Genomic DNA, 16,823 nt, shown 5'->3' with positions numbered 1-16,823 from the left:
TTTATGTAAATTATACTTTACTCCCTCAGACACGGAGGAAATTTTCCATTGCATACGGAAAACAACTGAATGACCTCATCGGTGTTGCCAATTTGTCATTTAATTGTTTGGTTTTGATGAGTGAAGACCGTAGCCTACTTAGGATGAGTAAGAAGATAGAGGTCACTAAAATAATTCATTTGGCAACGTATGCACATGTGACAATGAGGAAGCATGACTGCATCATCTTCTCCCCCTCTTTGAGGGAGGGCATAGACTTTTAGTACAACGATATTCTGCCCTCTTTTGAATTAAGATTTTGGAGAGGGAACATCAGAAGATTTTTAACTGCTGATTTTGCTATTGTGTAGTGTGAATAGTGCATCTCGTTAATATTTGTACGCTGATTTATAATTGTATTGGTAAGTTTAATTTGATTTTTATTTTATATTTAAACAATTTTAGATGCATTATTGAAATTATGCGTTTTGTTTGGAGTAAATTTGAGTACTAATAATATACACGCGTATATTATTTTTTTTGTTTGAATCTAGATTTGTATTCATAAATATTATTGAATAGACAGAATCGGATGTTATTATTTTAGACAGAGTTGAGTTGAATTTTAGTTTAATGTACTGTCTATTATTGAGGCTCGTGATATTTTTGCTTAACATTAAATGTGGAAATATAGAAGTTTGCCTTGGGAATGGAACTAGAGGCCTATAATGTAATTGATTGTAAATTTAGAACTTTTTTTTCACCAAGGCTATTTGAGATATGAACTTATAGATTAATGTAGGCCACATAAACTGGAGGAATTAACCGGTTTTTTTTACACCACCGCCTACCCACGGAAGAGCTTTAACTAATAAGAAAATTTTAATGGTAGCTTAATGGATATGAATTTAGATTTTAGGCTTTTTTTTAAATTGGAAGAAAGTGGCCTGAACTTTGACATTTGTTTGTTGTAAAAACGTGGAAAACTGTGGTTAGGGTTATACACTTTTCATCCGGAAATTAAACACGTAGCTTATAGGTGACGTGTACGTATTTTAGGCAGAGGGGGAAATATATTTACTTTTGGGCAGTTTTATGAAATACTATTACATATTTTAATGTTTTCTTGAGTAACAAAGCTTATTATTGAGTTGCTTACAATACGAATTGAACTACTAGTCTTAATTTAAACGAATTTGGTTGATGAGAATGAACAATGTTTTACTGTAGATTAATTTAATACGGATAGCTTGGGAAGGCAGAATTAGAGAAAATTAGATTTTGTGATGCTATCTTATTTAAAATGTGAATCTATTAAATTATTGTAGTACATTAGGATTTATACAGAAATTATAGGCCACATGATTTCATATACCTAGTTGAAATAGCGTATGTTTATTAGTATTAATTTTGTGGCTATGAAACAAAGCAGTAATATATTTTTGAGGCATTATTTTGACTTACATAGTTAGAGCAGTTAGACAAAGCATGGGTCGTGAACAACGCGTTTACTGCCACCTATGAACTAAAGTAATAACTAAGTGTAGAAAACAGTTACAAGACCTCCGTAAAGTTTTTTTTAATTTCTAGAAACCATAAAGGATTTTACATTGTGGTAGGATTACGTTTAAATTAATACGTTTTATTGTAATATTGCGAACAGAGCGATGGCTAATTAAACCAATTACTTTAGCAAGAAATAGGTTTCTAGGGATTTTTTTTGGTACCTATAACTTGTTCCGGCGTTTATCGCCTATGACAGATTTTAAGAACAATTTAAATTTGAGTTTTAAGTGATGGTAGGCGTAGATTTGTTTTAGGACATTTCAATTTTTATGGAGTTTTGCTAGTTTCAGAAAATTACTGTATATTGAATCCGGCATGTAGACAGTTTCTTTAAGGGAACAGGATTAATTTTAAAGTTTAATAAAAATATTATGCCGTGAACACGGATTGCTGAATATTGCTTTTGTTTGCGAAAAACTGGGCAATAGAGATAAGATTTTAGCCTATTTTAAGTTTAATGACTTGTATTAGTAGAGAACTTCTTACTAGCTAATTAATCTGTACCTTTTGCGTTTTAGTTCATTTCAAAAGCATACTAATTATTTACAGAAACAATTTTATAGGAAGTTTGATGAAATAAAAATGTGGGTGGGAGAATCCATGAAGAAGCATAGCTTCTTAGAGAAACTAGTAATTATTTTATGACCTGGGGATCCCGTAGAATATTTGGCATTAAGTTATAAAGAATGTGGTAAGAACACGCATAATATAATGAATAATAAGATGAACTAAGACTTAAATTATTGCTTTGAAAACAAAACCTACAGGGTTTTGTATAGGATTAATGTTTATTTGTTACAGCCCGTAAGAACAATTTGAATTGATTTAGGAGTCAGTTAGATTTGAAATCGTCCTAGTGGTTAGGATAGCTTGTTTATTGGATATATTGAAATGCAATTGTAGGGCAGCACCAACGGTGAACGCTTTGCCCTGCCCTAAAGTATAAATTTGAACTTTCCTCGGTAAAACCGCACGTTATTTTAGTATTTAATACGTTTCTTGTAATAGTCCTAATCAATTTTACGGAATTTAGGTTTTGAGTGTTCGTTGAGATATTTGCTTTGAAGATGAGATTTCATTGCCAAGATCTTAACTTCCTTGTAATAAACTAGTTGAACAAATTTTGATTTATTACAGGTACTTGTACAAATTATAGTTTTACTTATAATTATTTGACCATAATGCAAAGCATTTTGAATGAACAAAATATATTTTGCCATTGCATGTTGGTAGACATTTTGTACAAATAAATAAAATTAGGAGCAAACACAGTTAATATTTCTTCTATACATTGTAAAAATTAGTCAGAACGGTAAAATTATTTCTTGTTTGTCATAAAAATTAAATGTACTACCACGTTGAAAGCAAAAAAAAATATAATTTGCCTAGTATACTGAAATGTTGAACTTTGGTACAAACATGTGCTAGCTGGAAAAGCGTTAGATTGAAATTGCATTGTTTCGTGGCTTAGTAAGTAAAGCGCTGGACTCATGCACTAAAGGTCGCGCGTTCGATCCTCGGTCAGGCTGTGATAAGATTTTTTTTGTTTTTTACTTTTGTTTGATTATATTATATTTTCCTTTTCTATGAAAAGTTGTTCTTATTTGTATTCTCTTAATAAATTATTCGGAGCAACTTATTTTATGGATCGATTTCTATGAAATCTCATAAAGAGAAACTTGTTTCGAAAATATTTTAAAAATTGCGAACTTGAAAAATAAATTGTTTGTTGTGCAATTTTAATTGCTACGCTTTTTATAGAAGCTTGGAATAAGCATAGCTTGTGAACCTATAAATAATTTAAAGAAAGTGGAGTTTGTAAAAGTTTTTTTTTTTCACGAAAGACACGCTAAAACTTATGACAGAAGTAAATTACAAGGAATTTCGGAAGAAAGTTTGCAGCATTTATAAACTTAATTGAGAATGGAATACCATACTAAATGATCATTGTGGTTATGAGAGCAGGATTGTAGGTTATGAACATTCACATTGTGCATTTTGGACTCTATAGTTATATTTGTCAAAATTTTGAGAGTAGATAAGAAAAAAGTAATTTACTATCGTATTTAAAATAAATGTAGATCTTGCATACGTTGATACAATTAGGCGGAACACATTTGACTCACCACGTTTCCCTCCAAAGTGACATTTGCATATTTTGGTGTAGTAAGTAAGACGTTTGCCTCATGCACTTGTGATCCCGGTTCAATCATGGACTAACCAATTTTACGTGCTACGCTTATTTTCATATTCTTCTTTTCTATGAAAAGTTCTAAATTATTTATTGAATCCTTTATTTTAATCCCTCACATATATATAAAGTGTTCGAACAATATATGTGAACACATTTTATTGTTTCGTATTTCTTAATACCTCGACTCGAATAAGGTGTGGGAAGTTAAAAAGCTCCTTGTTAAAATATGACCCTTATGCATGACCCATACGAACAGTATGTGAGCATATATAATTGATTAGAAGCTACCTGTTAAAAAAGATGTGAGAATATTTTAATTTATTAAAAGCTTCGTGTTAAAATAGAGTGTAAACCTACAAATAATTCCGCGGCGCAAGATAAGAAAGAAAGAGTGGTGGGGCGGTTTACTGGTTTGTTGTAAAATTACTTAAGCGAGTACAGTTACATGGAGACTACACAGTACGTGGGAGGGTGCCCTATAAGAATATTTGTGAAGAATATCAGGACGGATTTATCCTAGGAGGTTAGGCAATAAGGTGCAACACTGTTGTAGTGTTGGAATGCATACCATCAAGGAACTAAGGGGCAATTCTTACTTTTATACTTTCCTAATAAAATAGTTGGAATAACTTATGTTTATTTTAGTTTCATAAGAACAGCTGCCCTGTGAACCTACAAATAATTTCGAAAATACTAAGCTCGATGTTAAAAAATGTGTGTGTGTGTATGTGTGTGTGTGTGTGAGTGTGTGTGTAACTGAGTGAGTGAATGAAAAAATGAAGTCCCACGTTTATACCGGTTAGGCTAAAGGAGACGGTGATTATTTTATTCGTTCGTTTGTTTTTACAAACTCTGAACAATCTAAGATGTTTGAACTAAATATGGGAGCTCTTAAAAGTATATAGAAAGTGGGAGAAAACCCACGCACACTTTGCTTGTCCACCACAATTTATAAAAAAAATAAATCCAAAGTGAATGTTTGTCATGAAAATGTTGAAATAATTGGTGCGAACCAAGGACTCCATGCACCAGAGGTGAACGCTCTACCACTGCGCCCATGAGTAACTGAGTGAGTATGTGTGAGTGAGTAAGTGAGTGAGTGACTGAGTGAGTAAATAAATGTGTGTAAGTAACTAAGTGAGTGAGTGAATTATAAAAATACTAAATGAAATTAACAGAAACAAAATACATGTTTTAGACTTAGAGTACAGAATAAAATAAGTTTGATTTAATCCTCATACCACGATGCACAAGTTTTAACATTTTGATGCTTTTTTTCTAACCTTGTATAGCTTAGCTTCAGTTAACCCGTACCCTTTTATACACATTAAGCTTCAATATTTCTTTTATCATGGTTTCCTTATTATTTGTTTCAGACAGTTTTTTATTAGTATTCCTTGAACTGTTATTGGTTTTGGTTTTATCTTACATTTTTAATACCAGATAGAATATGAAACAACTAGCATTTCGTTTTACCTAGTACCATTCACACAACTATTTCTTTTCGCTGTCTTTCGCCTACTCTGTCGCCCTTTCTCCCCCTTGTTTTTCCTGTCCTTCCGCCTACTTTGTTTTTCTCTCCACCTACTGCCATCTACCTAAATATGCTTTTTTCTCTCTCTCTTTCCACCTACTACCATCTACATAACTATACCTTTTGTCTCTCTTTCTCTTCCTGTTTTCCGCCTACTTTGTTCTTTTTCTTTCTTTTCACCTACTCCCATCTACATAACTATACCTTCTCTTTCTCCATCTCCCTTCCTGTTTTTCCGCCTACTTTGTTTTTCTCTCTCTCTTTCCACCTACTACCATCTACATAACTATACCTTTTGTCTCTCTTTCTCTTCCTGTTTTCCGCCTACTTTGTTTTTTTTCTTTCTTTTCACCTACTCCCATCTACATAACTATACCTTCTCTTTCTCCATTTCCCTTCCTGTTTTTCCGCCTACTTTGTTTTTCTCTCTTTCTTTCCACCTACTACCATCTACATAACTATACCTTCTGTCTCTCTCTCTCCCTGTTTTTCCTCTGTCTCTCCGCCTACTTTGTTTCTCTCTTTTCACCTACTCCCATCTACATAACTATACCTTTTCTCTCTCTCCCTGTTTTTCCTCTGTCTCTCTGCCTACTTTGTTTCTTTCTCTTTCCACCTACTGCCATTTACATAACTGTATCCTCTTTGACAATTAGACTATTTGTCTTTTGTTTTCCTTTATTTATTTATTTGGTTTATTATCTTCTAAACCTAACCTAACCAAAGTTTACTTTGTTTATGTTTTGCTTTTCTCTTTGTCTTTTCCGTTCTTTATCTTTTGTTTCTTTTTCTTTGCTTTTTCTCTATTTGATTAACTTCTAAACCTAACCTAACCATGATTTGTGTTTCCTTTCTTTTGGTTTTTGCTATTGTTCCTTTTTCGCCGGTTGTAGTATTACTTTTTTTCCTTGGTACCTATTTTCGTCTGTATTTTTTTTCTTTATTGCTCTCTAGGTATGTCATACACAAATACCTTTCCTATTTTTATAGCTCCCTGGCTATTTGTTTTGTGTGCTATGTATGTTCTCTAATTACCTTTTGCTTTTTATTTTGTAACTTTAATTGGATTATATTTCGCCTTATATTTAATCGCTTTATTAGAAGCTCAGAGGAATTAATTCCGAAATATTAATTATTTATTCGTTCCTTTGCTGTGCAAACTCTTTGTTAACGTTAATTTGATTGCTTGCTAAGCAAGCTCAGATCACTTACAGTCTGAACTTACCAATTATTTATACTCTCGTAATAAATTAGGCGGAGCAACTTATTTTTACGGATCGCATGCTCCTAAGAACAGCTAAGTTAACTTAACCATACTCTGTATTTCTGTCTCCTGGTAGTTGGAGTTTCTTTTGTTTTGTGTTTTCTTTGGCTTTTTGGATATAGTCCTATGCCTTTGTACTAAGACTTCATGTTTCTGTTTGGTTGTACATATATTATTCACCATGCTTTTACGAAACAACACATATTATATTAGACCTCTCCCATACTAGGCCTGGATATTTACATATGACTTTTACTAGACTTGTCGCTACTTGTCCATACTTTAGCTTGCTGCTTGAAAAATTTCTGTTAAGAGATTTAATATATGTAATCTTTAACACGAAGGTGGGTCTTTTGAATTTTAGTAGATACTATATTCATATAAGGTAATCTATACTATATAGTGTAACCATATAAGAATGTATACTAGATATATACATAGTGTATACATATAAGACTTTATTGTAGATACATACATACATACTTCGTATATACATATAAGAATCTATAATAGATATTATATTCATATAAGTTAATCTGTGTTATATAGTGTCAGCATATAAGATATTCTATAGTAAATATATATACATATAAGACTTTATAGTACATATTATATACATATAAGAATCTATAGTAGATGCTATATTCATATAAGGTAATCTATGCTATATAGTGTAAGCATATAAGAATTTATGGTAGATATATATATAGTGTATACATATAAGATTTTATAGTAAATATATATATACATATAAGAATTTATAGTAGATACTATATTCATATAAGGTAATCTATATTATATAGTGTATGCATATAAGATATTCTAAAGTAAATATATATATACATAAAAGAATTTATAGTAGATGCTATATTCATATAAGGTATTCTATACTATATAGTGTATGCATATAAGATATTCTATAGTAAATATATATACATATAAGACTTTATAGTACATATTATATACATATAAGAATCTATAGTAGATGCTATATTCATATAAGGTAATCTATGCTATATAGTGTAAGCATATAAGAATTTATGGTAGATATATATATAGTGTATACATATAAGATTTTATAGTAAATATATATATACATATAAGAATTTATAGTAGATACTATATTTATATAAGGTATTCTATACTATATAGTGTATGCATATAAGATATTCTAAAGTAAATATATATAAATAATGTATACGAATCTAATACAAATTATGTTATGTTTTAGGTTATCCATTGGTGTGGTTTATTCAAGAACGTACTACCAGAAGTATCAGAGGTAGTACCAAAGGTATTTTTTCTTTACCAATTTGTCATAAATTACTCAAATAGAGCAACCTTGTTGCAATGTAATAAATAATTCATATTATTTACAATATTACTTTTAGAACTGCAATTATTTTATTCGTTGAACAATATGTGAGTGTACTAATTTTTTATATTCTCCTAATAAATTACTCTGAGCAACTTATTTTATGGATCGATTTCTATTAATTTAACCTCTCGTAATGAATTACTCGAACACTTATAGTGTGAACCTACAAATAATTTCGAAAATATTTTAAAAATTGCGAACATTAAAAATGTGAACTTACAAAAATTTCTTATAGAAAGTCGTAAGACCACCTACGCTGGGAACTTGTAAATAATTTCTTATTTTACGGATCGCTTGGTACACAAGCTCAGAGCAGCTACGCTGCGAAACTGTAAATAAATCGTATGCTAAAGTATACTCTGTAGAACACCTATGGTGTTATTCGTTCGTTTGTTTCACAAACTCTTAAGAAACTTTGTTTCAAGTAGTAAAAAATTGTCTTTTTGTTTTAGGATACTCCAGCAGATCAATTGGACTTCTCTCTTTTGGACCTTTGAAGAAATTGGAATTTAAAAAACCTGCAAATATCCTGTAAGTATGCAATCAATATTAATTCCATTACATATGTTTCTTAAATAATCTTTAATTTGTTCCTCAACTTTGATCATTTTATTAGAAGCTCAGAACACTTACAATGTGAACCTACAAAGAATTTGTTGGATTGTATCTTTTTTTATTCTCTAGTTTGTTTCACAAACTCGTTTGCTGTGCAAGCTCTTTATTTATTTATTTCGTAATAAATTACTCGAACACTTTGTGTGAGCATACTAAGGATGTTTGAACAATATGTGAGTGTACTAATTATTTGTATTCTTTTTAGTCGGAGCAACTTATTATTTTAGTTTGATGTTAATTATTTATTGGTTCGTTTTCATTAAAGAAAACTCAGAGAACATTATGTGAGTTCCAAATTAATAAAAAAGCTCATTGTTAAACTGAAAGTTGATAAAAAAATGATTACTAAATAGCTTACTGTGCATTAATTTTGTAACAAAATGATAAATATAGAACTGAAATTGTATACTAATAAATGTTTTTATGGTTTCAGTGTTGACAGCGGCATACAAGTGCACCGAAAATTAATACATCGTGTCCTGTTAAATCTGTTGACATCTAACCAGCGGTGGTAAGTGTTGCAAACTTTAAAATTTTTAGTTCAAAGAGTATATGAACATTAAATAATTAAAATTTTAACTTAATGAAACTACAATATTAAATTTTACATAATGAAAGACATACTGACAAAAAATTTTGACTAAACCAACTTTACATGTGCGCAATTCAAATTATATCTAAACATATATTTTCATTTGAAACATTTAATTTTTTAAAATTATATTTTGCATTAACATTTTTATTTTGCAACTAAAGAGTTTCATGTAAACATATAATGAATTACATTTTACAATAAAAGTTTCATGTGAAAATTACATTTTTACTTTTGCATTTTTTAAATTTACACTTTGCATTTTTTGCGTTTGCATTTTACAATAGAAGTTTCATGTGAAAATTACATTTTTAATTTACACTGCATTTTTTTATTTTACAATCAAAGAGTTTCATGTGAAAATTGCATTTTTAATTTACACCTTTACATTTACATTTTTTAATTTACATCTTTACATTTTTAATTTACATTTTACTTTTACATTTTTTAATTTACATTTTACTTTTACAATTTTAAATTTACACTTTTGCATTTTTTTTATTTTACAATCAAAGAGTTTCATGTGAAAATTGCATTTTTAATTTAAATTTTACTTTTACATTTTTAAATTTACACTTTGCATTTTCAATTTTACATTTCACTTTGTATTTATTTTACAATCAAAGAGTTTCATGTAAACATATAAAGAATTGCATTGTAAGAATTTAATGTCACTTAAAAAATAGACATTAACGTTTACAGTTAAAGTATAAAATAAAATTAAGTGAACTTTCATTAGTAGTGTATTATAAAAATAGTTACAATAATACAAAATTTACAAATTGAATAGTCACAATAATATTTATTGATTATATTAGTTTTCTTTGTTCATGCATTTCATTGAATACTGTAGAACATTTATCAAATTAATTATTTTAACTGTTTTTTTGTTTGTTAATTTAATATGCTTTTCTAACTATGCGTCTTTTAAATTTAGTAATTGATCTTTTAAATAATGATGCTTTTCCTAACCTGATTTAATTATTTTAATTTTTGCTAATCCTATTTAATAAATTTTCTTTGTTGATTGGTGTTTACCTATGATTTGTAACTAATAGAGCTTTCATTCTAACCATACGTAATTTTTTTAACTATAATTTGTAACAATTAAGTATTTCAATGCTATTTTAAATAAACTGTAATAATTAAGTATCTTTTAAAATCTGCTGTTTTTATGCTATCGTTTGTTTAATAATTGGTTTAATTAAATATGGTTTTGCTAACCTATATGGATTAATTATCTATATTCTTTTAACCTTTGGTATCTAATAATGTTCTGATGCTTTGGGTCATAAACTGTTCTAAACCTTTTTAACCTTGTTTCTTAATTGATTTTTGCTAAACTATTTCTTCTTTGATATGTTTTGTTTACTATGTTATTTTTATTTAATTGTGTTTTTGTTTATTACTACTTGGATTTTTTATTGCCAATGTTATTTTGATATTATTTTTATTCTTTAAAATGTTTGCATCATAGATGACCTTTCAAATATGAAAATATTAATGTCCGTGAAAATTAAATATTCGGAAACATTCGGTTAAATTCGGGAAACTTCGAAAATGTCACATAACTTTAAATAATACATGTTTGTAAAATAGCATTATTACTTTAGAAAATATTTTCGTTGATACATGATTAATCAGTCTGTGTACGAGATTACAAACTAAATTATCTGGGTACGGGACTTTAAAGTAAGTGTATTTGGGTACAAGATTACAAACTAAATGCATTTGGGTACGAGATTACATTTCCGAAAGTATAAGTATACCGCAGCAAGCCGCGGGGGATCAGTATAGAAGAAGTACTGCTAGAGTAAAGACGTTTCTACTTGTACTTTTCGGTACATTGTTATCAAAAAACTATAATTAGATTTGCTGGTCCCGAACTATTGTAAAATAAACACTCAATTATATTTCGGTAAACACATAGTGGATTATATCATAAAGTTAGTTATCTTCGGAAAACTTCGCATGGAATTCTGGGAATTTTCCATATCTGCGTCTATATAAGAGCGGGAAAAGCGCGCGGCGGTCAGTATAGTAGAAGAATTTGTACAGTAAAGACGCCTCTTCGTGTTGTTAACGTAAAGTGTTGTTAACTGATAAAAAACAGTATCTTTGAGAAAATACATAGTAAATTATAAACCGTGTGGAATTTACATTATTTACGTGTATATAAGAAGCTCAAAATCATTAATTGGTCATTCTACAGAAAGCAGTTCAATCGTGTGGACGTGTTCTTTTGAATACAATTGAATACGGGTGTAAATCCTGGAAAAGTATAAATAGAGTTCATAAAGCAATTGGAAATCATTTCGTTACAATCATTTGTGGAGGTAACATCGCTCCGTTGGTTCTAAGTTAGAAGATTTTTGGAAGTGGCCGTGATCAAAGGAATAGTGTTTATACGTGAAAACATAGTTCAGTTTGTTTTTGTACTTTGAGGTGTAAACATAGTCTTTTAGAAAGTTACCGTAATTAAAGTTTACACGTAAAAGTAAATTAAAATATTTGTGCGATATAAAATAGTGTATGATAATAAGGTGAAATAACTAATTAATTGTTTGTTTAAATTAGATTCAACGATGGCATACGAAGGAATCAACACAATTAAAGTCATGTTGCAGATGTTGGAATCACGTGGATATGATGATGGCGGAGAAGTTTTCTTTACGTGGGAGGTGGTGACGCAATGTCACGCATTAGGGGTGCGTGTGTATAACGAGCAATACGCGCGTTTATTACGTGCATTATTGGCGCATTTTGGGCATGACCCTGTTGTTATTTTAGCAAAATGTAAGTCCGCGAAGGATATTGTTGATTTATATCGTACGGGCTTCTTTTGTCAAGATAACATCCGGGTATTGGCGCGTGAAAAATTTAGAGAGTTGGTATCTACAGGGAAGACTTCTGGCTTAACTGCAGATGACTCTGTTGAGTTCATGGGTGAACCTGTAAATTTGCCAGGTCCTAGTTCTGCACCAGAAAATCAAATGTATGGTGCTGGAACAAATGATAATTTTTCCATCATTGGTAGTAAAACCAAACATTATCCATACTTTGGCTTGCGGGGAAAGGAAATTACCGTTAAGCGCATGCGTAACATAGGAATCGAAGACCCGGTTGTTTATTTGGAAAAACTTTTTAAATATGTACAAGAGCATGCGTTAAATGACGTTGACGATAACATGTATGTTGGCATGGTTATCGAGAGCTCTGCCTCAACGATAAACAAGCCAGTATACATGACGTGGCGTCCTAAGAAGGAATTGAACCCGGAGGCCTTTTTTAGATCAGTAGAGAACGTACTTAATAGTAACGAGCACTTCCTTTTCGGGGATTCAGTAATCTTTAGGATACACACTGTAAATCCTCGCAAGGGAAGAGGTAAAACACGTAGCACTAGTAAGTACGTTGATCTTACTACACATCATGAACAAAGTACCATCCCGTTAAACAAAGACATATACTGCCTTCCCAAGAGTATTATCCTTGGGATGGCAAAGGCCAAACATAATCGTAAGCAGGTATACAAGTTAAAAAATCACCCGGAACGTCTACTCAAGCAAGCCAGGGATTTGTGTGATGATGTTGATGTTACCATTGAACATCAAAATGGTTGTACTATTGATGATGTGAAAAAATTTCAACAATACCTGGCACCCAACTACCAAATCGTGGTATATGAAAGGAACTCCATGAACCGGGAGTACAATGTAATTTATCCGGGAGTAAAAGCAGAAAAACAAATCCTTATCCTTTACGAGAAGGGTCATTATGAATTAATTACATGCATTACCTCTCTGCTGGGTAAACAAGGATATTGTAAGCATTGTTTACAGGGATATAATCATGCACAATACCATAAATGTGGTGCTAAGTACAGTGCATGCGAAGTGTACCACGAGGTATGTGGTGATGATATTAAACGGGAGTGTAATGATTGTCATAGATTGTTTCCTTCGGATGAATGCTTTACGAATCATAAGCATGTAATTGGACGTGGCAAAAGTTTATGTGAAACAAAGCGGTTTTGTCCCGAGTGTGCTAAAATGTACAATTTACGTCGTAGGAAATCTGAGCATCAATGTGGTGAGCGTTTGTGTAAGTCTTGTGACAAGCATGTAGACGCTGACCATATTTGTTATGTTCAGAAGTCCAGTCAATCACATGTTGATAGATTCCTGTATATCGTATTTGATGTGGAAACGATGTTACTTCGTAAGAATGAATGTGAGGAACAAGAACACTGCGTTAACTATGTGGTTTGCAGGAATATATGTCATGCTTGCAAGGACACAGAGCTGGATAATCCATGCTTTGTTTGTGGAAATGAACAGGGAAAACGTGAGTTTGACTTTTCATCGATCGACGAGTTCATTAATTTCGTATTGATGCCTCGTCCAAAGTTTCAAAAAATCATTGTGCTTTCACACAATGGTTCTAATTACGATGTCCAGTTGAGTTGTAGGAATTTAATAGAGAAACATTGCTTATCTCCCACACTTATTATGCAGGGTCAAAAAATTATTGAAATGCGGCTTGGTAATAAAATTATTTTCCGGGATACTTACCTCTATATGGGTATTAAGCTGTCAAAATTACCCAAAACTTTAGGCTTGCGCGGTAATTTACAAAAGGGATATTTCCCATATTTGTTTAATACGTTCGAAAATCAAAATTATGTAGGTAAGATTCCCGCTCTTAAGTTTTTTGATCCTGATAGTATGAATTCTTCCGATCGACAGCAATTAATCACCTGGCACCAAGAACGTGCTTTAAGTGGTGAGCAGTATGATTTGCACAAGGAGATGGTAATGTACTGCCGCAACGATGTTAAAATCCTCGCTGAAGCGGTCATCAAATTTTCAAACTTGATCGAGGAAAAAACTCACGGTATTCAATGTTTTATTTCATCGTCCACTATTGCAAGTTTGGCTATACTAACGTATCGGTCTACATACTTACCTGAAGAGACGATTCCAGTTATTCCTCCTCTCGGGTTCGATCATCGTAACCAGCAAAGCTTAAAAGCAATGTATTGGTTACGGTATTTGGAACGTACCGAAGGAAAAAGAATTCAACATTCTGGGAATGGATTGGAACGATCTTTTGGTAAATATAAGGTCGATGGGTTTGATAACCTAACAAAAACTGCATACGAATTTAATGGGTGTTACTTCCACGGGTGCCCGAAGTGTTATACAACGCTTCGGGATCAGCCTCTTGACAGTTCCTCTAGTCATGCTACATCAATGCAAGAACGGTATGAAAATACGATCACGAAAACCGCATTCCTAAAAAAATTAAATCTCAATGTTGTTGAGATATGGGAATGTGAATGGGACAGCATGGTGAAAAACGACAAAAAATTACAAGAGTTTATCAAAACTCAGTGTAAGGACCTTGTCAATCATCTTGCACCTAAAGAAGGTTTTCATGGTGGTCGTACTGAATGCTTTAATGCATTGTACGAATGTAGCAGTGACGAAACAATTCAGTATCTGGATGTAACATCGTTATATCCATATGTGATGGCTCGTAAGCCGATGCCTGTAGGGAAGCCTAAAATACATAAGGGGCCGGACTTTCCAGAAGTGGAAAGTATTCACGGGCTGGTTAAATGTACCATTTTGCCCCCCAAAGATCTCTTTTTTCCGGTGCTGCCGTATACGTGTAACGGTAGACTTATGTTTGGCTTATGTCGCACGTGTATGGAAGAAAGTAATGTCAACAATTGCAGACATAGTGATGCCGAACGTGCCTTAACAGACACGTATTGTACCCCTGAGCTGCATAGAGCACTACAAAACGGATATAAAATTCTGCATATTAATGAAATTTGGGAATTCGAACTACTCGGTTCTAAGGAGGGAAATTCAGATAGTCTTTTCCATGACTATGTGAATTCCTTCCTGAAATTAAAGCAGGAAGCCTCTGGTTTTCCTGCTTGGTGCAAAAGCAAAGGAGACAAACAAAAATACATAGCAGATTATTATGCCCACGAAGGCATAGAGTTAATGGAGAATAATATTGGATTGAACCCTGGCTTGAGGTACATAGCCAAGCTATTCCTCAATTCGCTCTACGGCAAATGGGGACAAAGAACGGATTTGTCACAATCAGTGGTTGTTGACACGCCGGAAAAGCTTTACGGCTACCTATGGGCACCGCAGTACGAAGTACAAAGCGTTCTAGTCATTGGGGAAAAACATGCTGTTGTCACATATAAAAACGTTGAAAACGAAAATAAACCGTTAAAGTTTTCAAACGTTGTACTTGCTGCGTTCATTACATCATGGGCGCGGCTAAAGCTTTACGATTTGTTAACAACTGTGGGACCAAAAGACACATTATACTGTGACACTGACAGTATTATGTTTATTCAGCGGCGCAATGAAAAACCTAAGCTTGCGTTGGGATCCTACCTGGGAGAGCTAACAGACGAAGTTCCGGAAGGGTGGGAAATTAACGCGTTTATAGGTTTGGGACCAAAAAATTATAGCTACCGTATGAAAGAAATTGGGACGGGTAAAGTAGAGTATGTATATAAGATACGGGGAATCACTTTAGACTATCGCGCGTTACAGGAAATAAATTTCGATCATTTCTATAAATTAGTTCGCGGAAAAATTGAAAAGAAAGTGTTAAACATCCCTGGGAGGATTGCCCGTAAAAAAGGGTTTATCATTGTGTCCAGACCTGAGACAAAGACTCATCAAAAAGTTGGGAACAAAAGACGTCGACTTAACGATAACAGTGAAACGGACTATAGGACATTACCATATGGTTATTGCGGGTAAAGTTTTAGTCGTGTTTATGGTTCGTAAAGAATGTACGTATGAGTGTGTGAATGGGTTGTAAATATCACTCAAATAAAATAAAGCTTTAAAATGTAAATAGTTCAATGAGTAAATGTGAAAGGAAACATTATGATAATGTTACATCCTGTCCTTAAACATGCTATAGCTGAATTTATTCTCGGTTAAGTTACATGAACAACTTCTCACAAACTTTTCATCGCCTACCAAAACACCAATAAGTACATAGCCTTCGCACCCCTACAAAGTCGCCCCTTCCTTTTGTAAATAATATATTATAAATTTTTTTGTAAATAGATCTTTTCATATAGTAAATAATTTTTTTTCATATATAAAATTTGTAAATACACTTTTCATATATTTTTAATAGATTTTTTCATATTGCAAATAGTTTATATTGTAAATACATTTTTCATATTGTAAATAGTTTTTTCTCATAAAATGTAAAGTTTTTATATATTGTAAATAGTTTTTTTCTATATTGTAAATAGTATATTTCAAATATTAAATTATTTTTATTAATCAAGTACAAGCAATCAATAGAACAATATATATATCATATTCAAACACTTGTTCTATATTTTACAATTTTTATTTTTATTATATATATCTACATTTTTATTTTTATTATATACATTCAATTTTTAATTTTTATTATATATTTTACATTTTTTATTTTATTATATTTACATTTTTATTATATACAAACTTTTTATATACATATTTTTTATTATTATATATATTTTTATTATTATTTTTACAATAAATTTTTTAAATTATATTCCTGCCTTTAATTTCTGCATCCTATACAATTAGAAAGGTACTTCATACAAAAAGTATGTGTATTCTGTATAAGATAAAGGAAGAATACATATGCTTC

The 16,823-nt window shown here is 31.6% G+C and overlaps 1 protein-coding gene across 1 annotated transcript; it reads left to right on the top strand.

The window, feature by feature from the left end:
* Positions 1-246: 246 nt before the first annotated feature.
* On the top strand, positions 247-16,533 carry LOC145686372 (uncharacterized). The gene is made up of 5 exons (XM_081759639.1): positions 247-401; positions 7,769-7,831; positions 8,368-8,446; positions 8,964-9,041; positions 11,700-16,533. The coding sequence occupies exon 5, from the start codon at positions 11,708-11,710 to the stop codon at positions 15,923-15,925; it is 4,218 nt and encodes a 1,405-aa protein (XP_081615765.1). The 5' UTR covers positions 247-401; positions 7,769-7,831; positions 8,368-8,446; positions 8,964-9,041; positions 11,700-11,707; the 3' UTR covers positions 15,926-16,533.
* Positions 16,534-16,823: the final 290 nt, after the last annotated feature.

Source organism: Thermobia domestica, chromosome 5 (assembly GCF_964235325.1).
Source record: "Thermobia domestica chromosome 5, izTheDome1.hap1.1, whole genome shotgun sequence".
NCBI lineage: Eukaryota > Metazoa > Arthropoda > Insecta > Zygentoma > Lepismatidae > Thermobia > Thermobia domestica.
This window is presented reverse-complemented; position numbering and strand designations above follow the sequence as displayed.

Coding starts and splice junctions, on each gene's coding strand:
- LOC145686372 (XM_081759639.1), top strand. CDS start 11,708: ATGGCATACGAAGGAATCAACACAATTAAAGTCATGTTGCAGATGTTG.